Genomic DNA, 16,589 nt, shown 5'->3' with positions numbered 1-16,589 from the left:
ATCCACTGGTGAAAGGACACTTTGATCCTCTCCTCTTTCATCTAGAACTGCTTCAGACAACAAAGTGCATGCAGAAAATTGGTGAAGATTGCACGACTGTCTGTGTCCTATGTGTTGTGTTGTGTTATTTTTGTTATTTTGACTTCAAAATGGCGCCGCGAGAGTGGCTGCCTTTCCAGCAGCTCCTATATTTTGTTGTTCTACTTCTTCCTTTCATAACTTTGCTGCTGTGAATTGGGAATTTCTCCATTGCGAGACTAATAAAGGTTTTCTTATCTTAATCTTTTTTTCTTTTTTCTTTTAAATAAAGAGGAAGTAACAATGTCTGCCCACGTATCGGCACTCATCTTTACAATTAATCACGTTGTGATTGTTTACTTTGGGGAACAAACTGGCTTCATTTGATTGGTCAGATTTTTAAAGTTGAGAGGATCTTTCCCACCAACCAACTTCAGTTTTTCTACATAACGACTTTGAACAATTTGTTCCAATGCGTCAATGTAATGGACTGGTGTCCTAATAGGTCAGTAGAGTAAGTAGACTAATGACCAATAACGCTAAGAACGGATGAGACTTCTCTTCCTGTGCACCCTCGAATATGGAATCCTGAAACAAAGCATCCATCCATCCATCCATTTTCCGAACCGCTTATTCCTCACTAGAGTCGCGGGCGGTGCTGGAGCCTGTCCCAGCCGTCTTCGCGCAGTCGGCGGGGGACACCCTGAACCGGTTGCCAGCCAATCGCAGCCGGAAACAAAGCATTGTGGGTAAAGTAATGTCAACGGAAAGGATTTATATTATAGTACGGTATAATGCATATAGGGCGGCACGGCGATTGAAGGGTTAGCACGTTCGCCTCACAGTGCAGACGTGCAGGGTTCGATTCCGGCTCTGGCCTTCCTGTGTGGAGTTTGTATATTCTGCCCGTTCCCACAAAGTTGGAAATACAACTGTACAAAATGTCCGTCAAATGAACAATTCAGATTCGGGTTGAACAAACTTAAGTAACTGCAGATAGCGTTTGTGTGAGTGTAGGACACATCCGTAAATTCAGTCTTGATGAATATCTACTGTATAGTAGTTGCGTATAGATGTTATCCAGCAGCTCCAGTAGTCCAAAGAGTCACAGATGCTCGACTATTTGTGTGTTGACTCTGTGTAATTTGTTTGCACTAATTTGTTTTGCTGTACCAAGGGAGTTCCCTGGTTTAATTTAGCTCTGTGTTTACCTCTTTTTGTGGCTCGCTGATCTGTTCAGCATCGAGACAGAGAGGGAGCGATTGCGCGGAGGGCGGGCCCTTCACGAAGCCAAATTAAAAAAGGAGCCGTGCAGATTGTTTTAAGCTCTGGCAGCCCCTTCAGGCCCGAAGGCCTCGCTCGCAGCCCGCACCTGCTCCGTCCCCCAGGAGCTTGCTACCTGATCCATGGCCCTCGCGGGCTGCCTGCCCGAGCACCTCCTCCATTCCCTTTTCTCTTTCCTTTCCTTTTATGAATCCCTCTCACATCCTCCTCTGTCAATCTGAGTCCTCTTCTCACTGCTCCCATGACTCCTTGTGTTCCTGTCCTCCTCTGTAACATCTTGCCACTCGTCCGGCCTCTTCTTGTGCCCACCACCTGCTACTTCTCACCCTTTCAACTCATTTTGTTTTCATCCACTGACACCCTCCAAAATTTCTTTTTTGAGCGACAGCAAATTTTCTTTTTCACAATTTTTAATGATGGCCAATTTCTAACCCGTTTGACGTAGTTATGACTTCTGTTCCACTATAGCCACCGTACTCTCCACACCCAAGTCGACAACTTAGCCAACGCCTATAGTAACATTATCATCAGAAGCTCATGACGGTTTCAATAAGGCAACCAGCTTTTGGCTTTGACACAAATTGGCTTTTTCGTTTGGAACTTCATCCAACCTTGCTGCCAGGTTAATGGCTGTGAAACTCAATGTGTAGATACCAAGTGATTATTCATTTAGGGCCCCACTTTTTCATAACCAGGCAGATAAGATTTACCCGTTTTTGAGATTTCACACTTTAGGGGTCAGCATGGACTCCAGAGGCACAACTACTTGTAGTACTTGTAGTAATGCAAGGCATTGAAAAGTACATTTTCATCTCCCTGTTAAAAAACAAAGAGAAAAAGTTTCAAATTGTCAACGCTTTTTACTGAAATAAGCAAGTCGAGCCATTTTATGACTACAGTGTGATCGACAAATCTGCTCTACATACATGATACAGTTTGTAACACACAATATTTACATTAAACCGGCAGAGATGACATGGTTTCAAACATTTACTTTTTATATGGTTTGGTCGAAAGCAGTTCAACCGAAGGAAGCGTTTCAAGGGGACAAAGCACAGGACAACACGACAGAAGTCGGTTACGTATGCCTTTTTTCTGTCTGCCCAACTCTTGAAATGTTCGTCTTGCGTGCTTTGTCACTAAGCACAAAGCTCTGCATCCACGTTGAGAGATTATCCTCAGTCCAACTTCAGTGAGGCTACAAGGCCAAGGTTAACATGAAAGTCAATTAATTTTGCCATGGCGTAAAATATAGATGAACCTCAAGTGACTTCTGAGGGGTATATCTTTGCAGTCGTTGGCATCAACATTCACCACTGCCAAATTCTTCACTGTTTTTGTTACCTTTCAGCAACTGAATGTGATGCTTCAGGGGAGTTAAATATGAAAGTAGCGTTTTCGCAGCAGCACAATGAGTTAGGATTCAAATATGTTTGGAAAACGGCTGAAAAAAAAAAGGTTATTGGATAATGCACATCTTTCGAACACAGTGGTACACTTGTCTTTTACTTAACATCACAAATGTTTGACATTAGCCAAATGTGTTTTTTTCACATCAGCTGTTTGGAATCCTGAGTGCATCCAATCCGACGTTTTCCATCAACTGGTTGTTTGAGGATATCCACACAGAACGGGTTTTAGTAGCCCTGTGCCCTCACTGCACCGACACTACTTAAACGTTCTTTATGTTTTCGTTTGTTTAGTCTTTTTCTACTCAAATATCCTATTCCCCAAGCTTTCACATACATACAAATAAGATGAAAATAAATTTTTACCAGTGCAAAAAATAATTTCTCTTTTAAGCGTAAGAAATAAAAGACTAATAAAAATAGATGTTTTTCTCACACACTCACATAATTTATAAAGAAAACAAACAACCATGTGTTTTGAGTCAAGCAGGAAGGCTGAACTATAGTTCACTTACTTGTATGCACTAACGATGAAAATCGAGTATGCCTCTGATCTGAACGGTACCCACAATGCTGTTTTGCCTGCAGGCTTTCATTCATGGCGAGGTGCGATTGCCACCTGGTGGTCATTTTTATTAACTACAACCACCCTGTTCATATGCGACACAAATGACCAAAAGTTCTAATGTAACACATGAAACAAACAACCCAATAGAAAATAAATGTAACAGGCACAAAGATGCTGTTCATAGAATTTCCAATCAACCAGCCAGCAAAGGAGTTCAGTCTAGATTGACATTTGATGTTGACATGCATATACAGTATGTATGATATGTACGTAAAGTCTTTCCATGTCTAAAAGCCAAAAAGAAAGAGCATGATAAAATGTAATCTCTAAATCGAAAGAGCTGAGGCGGAACAGTGACTCATTTTAGCCACATGATCAATCTCCATTTGTTTGAACGAGTTTAAGACAACTGGTAAAATAGACACTATCCCTGCACCAACCCGAGCTGTTGCTGATGTCACGCAACTTCTGCATCACGAGACCACACAAATAAGGCAGAGACAAAATGCCACCGTGATAGTTGTGACATTTTGGGAAAGAACAAACCGGGCGGTGAAATGCAAAATTAGAGATTCAGTTCTGGTACTGTTCATTTCAATACCCACTCCGTCCAAAAGGGAAGCTGTAACATGTCAGGTAGTCAAGACAGTGTCTGAACAATGACTCTGTTGTTCTGCACTCAGCAGGCTGTGGTGGCAGCTGCTCCGCTCTCCAGTCAGCCTCCACCTGTCAGCCATCGTCACATCAAACCTCCAGGTCGGGCATCACGTCCTCCTTGAGCTGGGTCTCATTGTCCGACGCCGTGCCCACATCTGAGTCAAATAGTGAGTGGTCAGAGAGGGGCGTGTGTGTGTGCGTGTGTCCCGCCGAGCGACTGCTGGTGTCACTGTCATCCAGAGTGTCAGTCCTGGAGAAGAGCCCAAAGTCCAACAGACCGGTCGCCGATGGTGTGCCGCCGCTAATCTCGCTGTCTCCGTCATAGTAGAGGTCCTCCACCTCCACGAACCATTCAGGCCAGAACCTCCTTCGCATTCGCTCGCAGAACATGGCTAAATTGATCAATTCCCCTGTGACAACAGCAAGGTCACACGAATTCAATTTCATCTTAGGTAGTTTTCAAAACGCAAAAGAATAAAAGTCTGCTGAGGGATGCAAAAAAAAAGGCATATTTATTCGTGAGAATAAAGTCAAACGCATGCCTTTCTTTGTTCAATTTCAAAATGTTATATTGCACAAACCTTTAATGAGTTGTTCTGGTCTCGTACCGGGCAGAGCCCACATGGCCTGAGCAAGATGCCCAAACACAGTGGCATCTAATGTGGATATCTTGGAGCCCATAAAGTATTTCTTATCTCCTAAGGTGTGAAAAAGAGACAATTGAGAGAACGTGCTATTTTTTTCACACTCGTGTATGTCAGTGCAATTGCACTACTCCTACTACTAGACAGTAGATGGCAGTGACACTCATTGTTAGAGTGCGCTCAGAGACTGTAAACCTCCGGAGGTCACATGACTGATCTTGCGAGCATTCGTTGGAGCGGCTATGCTGGCAGGATTGAAGAAGGTGGCAGGTGGCAGAAGAAGGATTTACAATGGAGTACAGTACAGTGATCAAATTTGCGTTCATCAGTCAACATTCTGTCCAAGTGAATGAAAAAGAAGAAAAATGCATGACGAGATACATGTACAGGATGGACAGGTTGGCTTTTACAGATCACATTCAATTGCAACGGCAGACAGAGAGAACTACAATGAGTTTCTGCGATCGGCCAGCTTTAAATAGGTGTGCATCCAGACTCCATTTTGATTTTTTAAAAAAAACAGAGCACAAATTGTTTCATTAATTTTTGTTTTGTCGGTTAAAGGGTTTTAAATATTGTGTTCATGAATTAATATTGGAGATCAGTTTGTAGCACATTTGACAATAAAGTTGACTTGAACTTGAACTTGGATGTATTTATTTATTTTATTACACTTTATGTTTCAGTATCATATCGTTCAATTAGCCGGTCAAAAAATGTTGTTAAATATTCTGAAAAGCACTTTGTTACAGCTGCAGCTGTTGGGAAAGTGCTATTTAAAAACATATGTATTGTACTTTATTATAGTTTCAATAGGGACTTAATATTTATTCAAATTTCAGGCAAAACTATGCACTTTAAATCTTTTGTAATATACTAAAAACAGCATTATTTATTCTTTGTTAGAAGTTATTTTAGATACAATACATATTTTATTCCTTCTTATTTAATGTTAATAAGAATACAACGTTATGAAGAACTATATCACAGTGGTTCTCAACCTGGGGGTTCGGTGAGTTGGGCTCAGGGGATTGACGGAGCCTCTGCTATGGAGGCTAAGACACACGCGACTCAACATGTTCATTACTTATGACACGCCTGCTTGGCCATCACTGGCTGCAGATGATCACAAGACATTGCTTGTTCAATCAGTGCGGTGGGAAATTTAGTTTGCTTAGTAGTCAACGTGTGACTGTCGTGATAGTACGTCGTACAATTTAAAAAAAAAGTATACTTATCTCTTGAAATGTTATTTACTTTTTCTGTTTTTTAATAGATGCCTTTCTTTTATATCTTGAATTTGTAAAAAATATATTGATTTATTTTTCACTCATGAAGGGTTTGGTGAATGTGCATCTTAACTGGTTGGGTTCGGTACCTCTAAAACGGTTAAGAACCATTGTTCTAATCGTTGAAAATGAATTTGACCCATATTTGCACAGCGACGATATGCATTTCCTGACACACCTATCTTAAATTCTACAAAGGTACACCATGTGAGTAGTTTTGCAACATCTGTTGTATGTCCCTAAATCAAATGTCCACATATGTACAGCAAGGATGGACATGCTCCATCGATACGAGGTGAAACCATGAATTGCATTTGAGCAAAAAGGGAAATAGTCCCTCTTACCCAGCAGTGTGGCCAGTGTCCTCATGTCCTTCTCCATCAAGGCGTAGACTTCCTCCTTGGAGAAACGGCCGATGCCGTGGCCGTACATCTCCCTGCGTACCATGCTGCCGTTCAGGCGGGTCAGCAGCCATTTTAGTGCGTCGCTAAGAGGTCCGCTCATGGCCAGGAGCTTCTGGGTCTCCTCCAAGTTGTCCACCCACTGACAGTAGGCGATCGTCCTGTAAGAACCATGACATACACAATGTAACAAAGTTTATGTATATACTGTAGATAGATGGATGGATGGATGGATGGATGGATGGATAGATAGATAGATAGATAGATAGATAGATAGATAGATAGATAGATAGATAGATAGATAGATAGATAGATAGATAGATAGATAGATAGATAGATAGATAGATAGATAGATAGATAGATAGAATTTCTGAAATTACTGTTCTCACTGAAAAGCATCATTCTTTCTGGAGCAAGTAATACTCTAAGTCCAATGCATAGCTGTAGTTAACTTTTCATTATTCCTTCTTTTTTTTTTCTAACGCTGAGCATTTTTTTTTTGAAAATTTGAGCCATTATCATGTGCAATATGTGTCCTGTGTGCAATATAAGCCTCAGTTCCACACTACCACTACTACTACCATTACTGCTGCTGTTGTTGTGTGTTGTTGTTGAGTTTTGTATTCATTGACCCGTTATTTTATTTTTTTATTAAATGCACTAAGGAGTGGCACCCAAATTTCGTTGTATGTAATACAAGGACAATATTATAATAAAGGCGATTCTGATTCTGATCTCATGCGCATCACTGGCGCCCTCTAGTGACGATGCATCCAAACATTGTGAAAACCACAACACAAGCACAGCCCAATGAGAATTACCTTAAAGTTCATTCCCTCGTTTAACACAATAATGGAATGTGCTATGACACTTTGGCCCAGCTTGAATGACACGTGACTCTTTCCCTTCCTCATGAACCATTCACGAATGCAGCATGTGGCAATGTGTCACTTTTTCCTCTGTGAGCCACATACAGAAAAATGTGACTTTATTTTAAACATGCTCTATCAAATCTATCTGGCAGTAATGTATTTAAATTCTTTTGAGAAACTAAAATTACACATTTCTATTCAAGGTAATAAGGTTATAGTTTGGGCTTTTTCATGATTTTGGGGTAAGCCCGCTGCCTAGTATCCTAGCAGAATAGATACGCCCATTACCCTGATCAGACAGATCTCCATATTGAGAACCAAAACAAGAGCAATCTGTTATAAGATGGCATTCTTTTAAGATGAGTTGACTTTATGAATAGACAGCCTTTTCTCGAGAAAAAAAAAATCTTTAAAAAAAAAAAAGTAATTCATCATCAAGTCCACAGTCTCCTCATTGGGTCTTTATTATAAATGTCTGATTGATTACTCTGACATTGGAATATAATAAATGCTGAAAAAGGTTTTTGTTCTATTTACTCAATTTGTTTTCATCAAGCGTATGAAGGAAATAAAATTATGTGGAGCCAGATACATTTTCTATACTGTATGTACTTAAAAAACTAATTTGTCTCCAAATGATTTTATTTTGTGCAACCACTTGATGAAGTGAGTAGACTACACATCTGCTCAAAAAAAAAAAATCTGGCCCTAGACAATTTTATTTTGTGCAACCACTAGAACGGGGGTCAGCAACACCCGTGTGGTTCTTTTGCGCCCCCCAGTGGCTCCCATGAGCTTTTTCAAAAATGTTTGGCAATGGAAAAAGATGGGAGGGAAATGTATTCTTTGGTTTTAATATGGTTTTTGTCAGAGGACAAACATGACACAAACATTATTAACGTTTTCCGATGCTGTAAACAGGTGTCGAATAAATATTAAATGTCAACGAATATTTGCATCACAGCCTGCGACACACATTTCTATTAGCAGGGTGGGATGTCAGTCATGGGGCTGTTGGTAAAAAAACCAAACAAAAAAAAAAAACAGCTGCCTTTCATGTACAATTCACCGAGGGTACTTGCCAAGAATGGGAATCAGGCCAACCAAGAGAAGCATTTTTAAACGGTACACGTGAGCTACGATAGTTAGCACGCTGCCAAAGTGCGGCCCGTGCCTCCAGACATCTTTGTTTTTTTGGTCCAATCTGGCTCTTTCAACATTTTGGGTTGCCGACCCCTGCACTAGACGAAAACAAATTGAGGAAATTCAACACATGATTTTTTTTTCCATGTGCAGGTGCATGTTAGTCTCAAAAATGGTGCCAATTCACCAATAATGCAAGATATGAACACATTTGAGAGGGCCCCAAAGTCCCTGACAGTGCTCCTGCGTGCAGACACTAACAAGATTAAGTCTCTATTAACCTTTCACACTTATACTTCCTCACTCAGTGCTCGGGTAAACAGATTACAGACTGACCTTTTAGTTCAGTCCAAATGTGAGGCTGGACGCAAAGTAGGACGGCATTCTATAGCTATTTGGATAAGTCAAGAAGCGTCTGCTCTTTGTCGTTTGCTTCCTTGACAGAAATTGGATAAAAGCATCTGGCTTTTTTTAACAGCCTGCTGACGAGAGGGGTCCAACCACTTCCTGCTTTTTTATCGTCTGTCCTGAGAGCACATATTGTTCGTTTCGTGCAGATTTGACGAAGGCCAGTGAGTGCAAGTCAGATGATCAAAATATTAAAATGGGATTTAGCTGAAGGGGGCGCTGAGGGTCGGGGGGGGGGGGGGTTGTTGTTGTTGTTGTACTCTACAATTCACCCGACCGCAGAAATTGCTGAACCACTTTGAGTTGAATGAGAACCCAGGTATTTAGCTTCACAGATATGAGTGTTTCAGAGAAGTAAATGACTCATCCTATTCCATCCCTCCAAAAAGATTTGTGAAAATCACTTTAGTAGATGCGGCATGGTAGTCCATAGACCTCATAGTGCAGAGGTACAAGGCTCAATCTCCGGCCTTCCTGTGTGGAGTTTGCATGTTCTCCCAAGGCCTGCGTGTGTTTTCTCCGGGTACTGCGGTTTCCTCCCACATTCCAAAGACATGCACGGCAAGCTGATTGAACACTCTAAATTGTCCCTACTGGGTTTTCTCCGGGTACTCCAGTTTCCTCCCACGTTCCAAAAACATCCATGACAGGTTAATGGAACACTCTAAATTGTCCCTAGGTGTGAGTGTGAGCGTGGATGGTTGTTCGTCTGTGTGTGTGCCCTGCGATTGACTGGCAACCGGTTCAGGGTGTCCCCCGCCTACTGCCCGAAGACGGCTGGGATCGGCTCCAGCACGCCCACGACCCTTGTGAGGATGAGCCACTCCGATAATGGATGGATGGATAGGTATTGCTTGCATTTGTTATAAAATATATATATATGGGAATACGATGTTGTAAAAATAATCGCATATTAAATCGCAATTTACATTTTTTCTAAATCCTTCAGCCCTACTTCAGCACAAACAGCAGCATGCCACCGCACTGCCCTTCCCTGCCATCAATAATTCATCCAGGAGGTGAGCATGTATGTCTAAATGTGGCACAACGTGGACAGGGTGAGCAAAGAAACAGAAGTTGGGTGGGAAGCATAGAGTGATGTGGGTTACATCACTGACCTCTGTGGATGGAAAGTCATGCTTTGAACACTACAGTACATGCCACAGAGTATACGTAGATACAGGGATGATGTCAGCAAAATGCACAGTGAGGTGTGTGTGTGTGTGTGTGTGTGTGTGTGTGTGTGTGTGTGTGTGTGTGTGTGTGTGTGTGTGTGCGTGTGTGCGTGTGTGTGCATGCGTGTGTGTGCATGCGTGTGCGTGTGTGTGTCAATGGAGCCTCTGAGTAATGGAAAAACACTCAAGGCTTGAGGGCGGAAAAGGGGTTCCGATAAGTGGTGTCTTTCTCACCTCGACAAGGTGGAGTAACTGACCACTGCAAGGCTACTGTACATCCTTAGGCCTTTCACTAGCCTTCATCTTGTCATTGTTTTAGCATCAATGTGGTTGGTTGTCCAGGCTGCCTTTGAAAATTTCATGTGTAACAGTGAGCGAGATCTCGCCGCCTCATGTGGTCAGCGTTCGGCCGTCATCTTTTCTCTGTCACTCGACTGGCTAGCTTGCGCCATCAGGCCGGCTATATCACGTCATCTCTTCTTGGAAAAATATCCAAAACATTTGTGAACTGAGAAAACACTTATTATTGAAACTTTGTTGGGTGGAACTCTTTTTGATTATTGCTTGATGTACACCTTGTAGTAGCACTGAACTAGATTTATTTCCTGACATTGGTTTTCTGACGTGTTTCTGAGCCTGTGTGGTGATATCCTTACAAACTGATGTCGGTTTTTGTTGCGGTGCCGACTGACAGATCTCAAGTCACGGGCATTCAATGTTAGTTTTTAGCTTTGCCGCTTCCATGCAGTGATTTCTCCAGATTCTATGAACCTTCTGATGATATTATGGACCGTAGATGATGAAATCCCTAAATTCCTTGCAAGTGTACCTTGAGGAACATTGTCCTTAAACTGTTGAACTATTTTCTCATGCAGTTGTTCCGAAAGAGATGGACCTCGCCTCATCTCTGCTTGTGAATGACCGTGCAATTCAGGGCAGCTCCTTTGGTACCCCATCATGGCACCCACCTGTTTCCAGCAAGACCGTTCACAGGTGTCAGATGAACATTCCTCAACTTTGTTTTTTTGCCGCCTGTCCCAGCTGTTTTGGAACGTGTTGCAGCCATAGAATTCTGAGTTAATGATTATTTGCGGAAAAACAATCACGTTTACCAGATTGAACATGAAATAGCATGTTATAGTATTGAATTCAATGTAGATTGAACAGGATTTACAAATAATTCTATTCTGTTCTTATGTATGTTTAACACTACATCCCAACTTTATTGGAAGTGGGTTTGTATATACTGCAAAACATCCCAATACTTTAACCCTTCCAGGGACAGCCGTCACTGCAGTGGACAGCTTATCAGGTCATCAGGGTACAGGTTATCATTATTGGTGCATGAAAGGGTTAAAGAAGGATGAGGAACGTGTAATAAAGTCTCTTGACAAATGTAACTATTCAGTTCCTATCATTTGTTCATTCAAACAAATCAGTCTGCTCATGAGCCTGGAACTTCATGTGTAACTTTTCTTTCAACATTCTTTTCTTCGACTGCACAAGTGTAACTCGTGTTCTGAATTTATGGCTGGGTGATGATATGATGTGACATCACCGGTTAAAAGTCATCTTCAAAGCCGCAAAACTACATGGCGGACCTTACCAATACAGATGTTCTTCAACCATTTTGGTGACAGCTCGAGACACGGCTCTCTCCTCCGGTGTGAGGTTGTGGTTGAGGTTGACTCCCAGCTTCTCCTCCAGGAAGTCGACGATGAACTCTGACCCTGAGACCTGCTCATAGTTGTACTCCAGCCAAGGCATCTTGCCTTGTGGTGACAGCTTCCCATCAAAATAGTTCTAAGGAGAAACACGGCATCATGTAAGAAGCCATCCGTCCGTTTCCTACAAAGGCTTGTGCTCATTCGGGTCGTAGCCCAGCTGGAGCCGAGCCAAGCTGACTTTGGCCAAGAGGTGGGGTAACACTCTGGTCTGGTAGCCATCAAATAGTAGAAGTCCAGCCTTTACCTGGTAGGGCAAGTCCACCATTCTCAAATACGTCTCTATTTTGAGGCAGAAAGGTGAGAGGCTGGGAACACCGTTCTTTGGTCTGGAGAACTGATGGAGGATGATAGCATCTTGGGAGTCCAACTCCTGCTCCTTCCTGCACACACAGTGAGAATGTTGTTTTTTCGTCTAGTTCTCTTTGTCATGACATAATACTGTCGGTGACTGAGTAGAATCAAACCAAATCAGTTCAATCTCTCAGCCGATCAATACTTGACTGACTGAGTCATTTTCAAGAATGGCTGGACGTTTCCCATCCCTCTCCAGCGATGCGGTCACACAAGTCATGTATTGACTTTTGTGTACGTTTGGAGGCTGTTTCAGTCCTACTGTCTTGTTTTGTTTTGTTTTGTTTTTGAGCCTCGCAGACGTTTTAATGATTCTTCAAAGTCACCTTGGACATTAAGTATCATGAATACAAAGCTATGTAATAAGAAGGGGACCGTTTTTAAGAGCAATTTAGATTCTTCCATTAATCCATTTTCTGTACCCTGGATTGGTCTTCAGTTGAACACTGGGCACGTATAGAGAGACAGACAACCATCCATACTCACGCTATCACAATATATGAATTGAACTCACTCTGACTGTGCCGAAGTCAATTACATCATATGCCACCAGCGACTAAATTGATTTGCGGGGTACACCCTAAATTGCGGGGTACACCCTGAACTGGTTGCCAGCCAATTGGAGGGCACGGTTAGACAAACAACCATTTGATTTTACAATCACACCTAAGGATAATTTTGAATGTTCCATTAATCTCCCATGCAGGTTTTGGAATGTGGGAGGAAACCGGAGTACCCAGTGAAAACCCACGCAGGCACGGGGGAAATGTGCAAACTCCACACAGGAACCCTGCACCTCTGCGCTGTGTGGCGGATGTGCTAACCAGTCGACCAACATGCCGCCCGGCCCGAATAGAGACATACGGTTATGCATGGATATGGCAAAACTAAGCCCAGTTGATATGGCAATGCATTTTTCCCCGATGAATAATGAAAATATGCCTGTGTGAGTAATATTCTCATGTCTGCCTATGTATTACTCCAAAATGTATGTTCTAACATCAGTTGCTTAAAGGGTTATAACACTGCGTTACTGATGTGAATCGGTAGCCATTCAATGGCTTTTTGCAGTGTGTGTGAGCAGTCGGTGTGAAACAACAGACATTCGAAATAATGTGGAAGATAGAAATAAACAATGTACAATTTTTTTGTTCCGTTTTACAGCAAAGGACAACGAATGGCGTTAAAAGGTCTGTTGAGATGTGAGTTGAGCTGAGTTCACTGCTATATTTCAAATTTCTGCTCACAGACAAAACCAAGGAAAAAAAGGCCAAATGAAGGTTTGAATTTCAAAACACTCGGAAATGGGGTCTCTCGTATCTCAAGGCACCACTGTACTCATTCTAATTCTTCAAGGGGGAGTACAACAGTGAATGATCCATAATCAATAATAGTGACCGAAACGGAGGGGCCCAAAATCAAACCTTACTTGTGACTCCACGGAGGCTTGGCTGGGCTCTGATACTATTGGTTGGTGGCAAGAGCATGAACGTAAATTCACTTGTCGGTCTGTGTGGGCTGATTTTGTGTCTCTGTCCAATGCCCTATGGTGCTGAAACTGTTCCTCGACCAGTGACACAAACGTTGGAGCGTTCATGTTGACAGATCAACGACGCCTCGTATTACATTAAAACAACATTAAAAAACAACAACAACAACAACTGCATTACACCAACATGACATCACATGTCCCAAAGAGATGATGCTGGTAGGCTGGCTTCAGCCTCAGTCGGCTACACGTGATTCTGCGGCAGTGCCTGTGCACGGAACGCAAGGTTGCTCAGATTATTATGGTGAAGTGGGCCCAGAGACACTGTTTACACAGGATGCATTTACTCCTCTGGACTATTTTAGCCCAAAATAATCCCGCCATTGCCAACTTTGCACTCCTCGCACTAAACATAGTCCATTAATCTGTTTGGTATGCTAAGGACTGATCACATCTCATTAGATATCAAGAGGGGCATAAAGTGCTGTACGACTTATGTGAGCAGCAGCAGGGGTTCATCACAGGTCGGCCCGAGCACGGGGGGCTGGCATACGAGCGGACGCGTGACTTTGATATTATTTAAATATATATTCCCCCTACTCACTCGTTGAGTCGTGCCCTTGGAAAGAGAACGCAGACAGTGAAGCCACAGTAACAAGACAGAGAGCAACACTTGTGGAACGGAAAACATCAAATGTTCACATTGTGTATAGTCTCAACGGAGCTTCGACAGGAAAGGAAAGAACGCCGACCTGATGGCAAGCAGCTCGTGCAGGAGGTAGGCTGCGGCGGCCAGGAGGGCCCCCCCGGTGATGTAGAGGGTCTTCTTCCACCAGGAGTCCGAGCCCAGAGCCGTCATGATGCCACCGTAGTCCTGCAAAGGGAAGGCGATGATATATCCATACAAGGACTGCGGTTGCTCGGACACACACAGCCCCAGGGGGAGGCTGTGATTCCGCCCGAGATCCACCACGCACGGCCGGGAAGAGGCGAAGCCAGCAGCCCAGTACATCCTCTTTCGGTCGGTCACAACCAGCCCCCTTCCTCGGCGCCACGCTCCCTGCTAGGCTTCATGTACAAGCCGCTCCGGTCTAAGGCATGACGGCGTGGCGGAGGGGTGGGGGCCGAGGGGGTCTCATATAGTTCCGCAAAACTACAAGGAGTAAACCCTTCGATTTCCCCTCCCCAGGATGATGGTGCTCACCACCCCGGGAGTTCACTTTCCGTTGAATCGTCCGTCATCGTCAAGTTTAGGAGACGTTCGGTAGCTTCACTTCCGGATCCCGTGTTTCAAAATAAAACACACGATCCGATTAATTGTACGAATGCTGATTTCTTAGAAGACGAAAAAGTCTTAGCATCGTTATGTTTCGACTCTGCTTCCCTGACTTGGCTAGAAAAGATTTTCCCAATAAGCAAGATAAATTAATGATTCCCAAATCAATTGAGTGAAAGTGGAGAATATTCCACAACACATCTGATGATCTCACATTTTGGTAATACTGAACTAGAGAGGTCAAATAAACATGTTTGAGATGGACACCAACTCCAGTTTTGTGCATTTCATCGTTTAATGGTGAAATATTACAAGCTACTGTTTGTTACAATCAACTCATGAGTATTAAGTACTCTTCCTTTCTTTGCCATCCATTCGGACTGCTTTGATGAAAATAAAAGTTATACAAGTTGAATACTTAAAAACATCCAATTATTTTCAACTCAAGGCCATTCAGACCTTCACCATGGTAGGTTTTAAGCCGTGGCAGACACTTGGAGCACAAGCTTGCTTTGTTGGTAGAGCTTGATTGGTTGAACTCGAACTGCAGCTAAACTTACAAATAATCAACATAATATACGTTTGATTAGTTCAACGGTAAAGCTGGCTAAATTATCACAAAAACAATTTGAGGGAAAATGTGATTTCTTTCCGAAAATTATTTTAGTCCCTCAAAACATTTTCTGCATCTGCTTTATGATGCTACTTTTTCACATGTGGACGAAGGGATAAAGCTTTGTACAAGATGAATCAGGTGATTCCTAACTTGCTCCTGATTGAAGTTTTCCGACTGTACCGTGTTTCACGGTCCTCTGCTTTTATTTTGGCACACCACACCATGGTTAAGATCCGGCCCCAAACGTAGCAAATAGTGCAAACTTAACACAGCCGGTCTATTGTCTGGTCGAGAGTGCACTGGAGGAGCCACCCCGCCCTTACGAGCCCCTTCATCCCAGTGAGACCAGAGTCGCACCAGATCAACTCATCCCAGCAACACAGATAATTAGGCCCAATAGCGTTCTATAGAATGTTTATGATGGTACAAATTAGCAGGTCGTCCTACCTAGGTAAAATTGCCCTAACTAAAGACAATTTGACAAATTGTACTTGGAAAATTTAGCTTTCACCAAAATATTGACTTTTGAAACTCTTGTGGTCAGTAGTTTGCAGTGATTTTCATGTGTAAAGTACGCATGCTTATAATAATTTAACTATCGGCTACAATTGTATTGATCTAAGAGTGCATGAAATATTAAATGCTTGACTTGCTCCAAAATCCTTGAAAAGGGCCCTTGTAATCACTTAGGTAACCACGTAGACAACAGGGAATGTTCATTGCAAATCAACATTTTAACTTGTGCTGATGGATATATTTTTAAGCGTAAAACGTCATACCAAGACGATAAAGTGAACTATTGTACTCACTCTGGAACAACCTCGGAAGTACAGGAGGTAATTCATGTTGAGGCCGCCGACCATCGCGTGTTGTTGGAGAATGTTGGCCGGGCATGCCTACAGATGGCTGCGAACAACTCGCTCAAAGAAGATTTCGTCAAGATCCTTCCAACATCGGGGCTGGAGGCGCTCAACAGGTGGCGGCGTGTCCAAGTCAATAACGAGATCGCCTTTTCGAAGAGCAGCGGGGCGATCTGCGTCCGTGTGCCGTGAGTACCGCAACTTACTGGCGCGCACCCGCGGCTTGGAGGCGCGCGCAAGAGAAGTGCAGAATACGAACTTGGGAGGGGAGAGCATTGTCATAAAACTATGGAGTGTACAAACTTTTACTTGTTTTACAGGAAAAAAAGAAGGCCGTAAAACCACTTTCATATTCTTCATTTTGATTGATTGAACACAGACACACACAAAAAAAGAAGAGCT

The 16,589-nt window shown here is 42.8% G+C and overlaps 1 protein-coding gene across 2 annotated transcripts; it reads right to left on the bottom strand.

The window, feature by feature from the left end:
• Window positions 1-2,142: 2,142 nt before the first annotated feature.
• Window positions 2,143-16,400, bottom strand: faxcb (failed axon connections homolog, metaxin like GST domain containing b). Of its 2 annotated transcripts, XM_086114085.1 has the most exons (7): window positions 16,137-16,400; window positions 14,188-14,309; window positions 11,840-11,975; window positions 11,475-11,671; window positions 6,214-6,431; window positions 4,518-4,634; window positions 2,143-4,346 (listed from the first exon to the last, which is right to left on the bottom strand). In XM_086114085.1, exons 1-7 carry the CDS (start codon window positions 16,188-16,190, stop codon window positions 4,024-4,026), a joined length of 1,167 nt encoding a protein of 388 aa, XP_085970211.1. In that variant the 5' UTR covers window positions 16,191-16,400; the 3' UTR covers window positions 2,143-4,023. The 2 variants fall into 2 exon arrangements, with proteins under 2 accessions (XP_085970211.1, XP_085970210.1); XM_086114084.1 differs by lacking the exon at window positions 16,137-16,400 and having other exon boundaries at window positions 14,188-14,691.
• Window positions 16,401-16,589: the final 189 nt, after the last annotated feature.

This window comes from Hippocampus guttulatus, chromosome 6, assembly GCF_054856545.1.
Source record: "Hippocampus guttulatus isolate MCC_2025c chromosome 6, RoL_Hgut_1.0, whole genome shotgun sequence".
Taxonomy (NCBI): domain Eukaryota; kingdom Metazoa; phylum Chordata; class Actinopteri; order Syngnathiformes; family Syngnathidae; genus Hippocampus; species Hippocampus guttulatus.
The sequence above is the reverse complement of the archived record's forward strand: the minus strand, read 5'-3'. Positions and strand labels throughout refer to the sequence as shown.

Coding starts and splice junctions, on each gene's coding strand:
- faxcb (XM_086114084.1), bottom strand. CDS start 14,447: ATGTACTGGGCTGCTGGCTTCGCCTCTTCCCGGCCGTGCGTGGTGGAT. Junction 4,635..6,213: donor GACACTGGCCACACTGCTGG/GTAAGAGGGACT, acceptor TTCACACCTTAG/GAGATAAGAAATACTTTATG. Junction 4,347..4,517: donor ACCAGAACAACTCATTAAAG/GTTTGTGCAATA, acceptor CTGTTGTCACAG/GGGAATTGATCAATTTAGCC.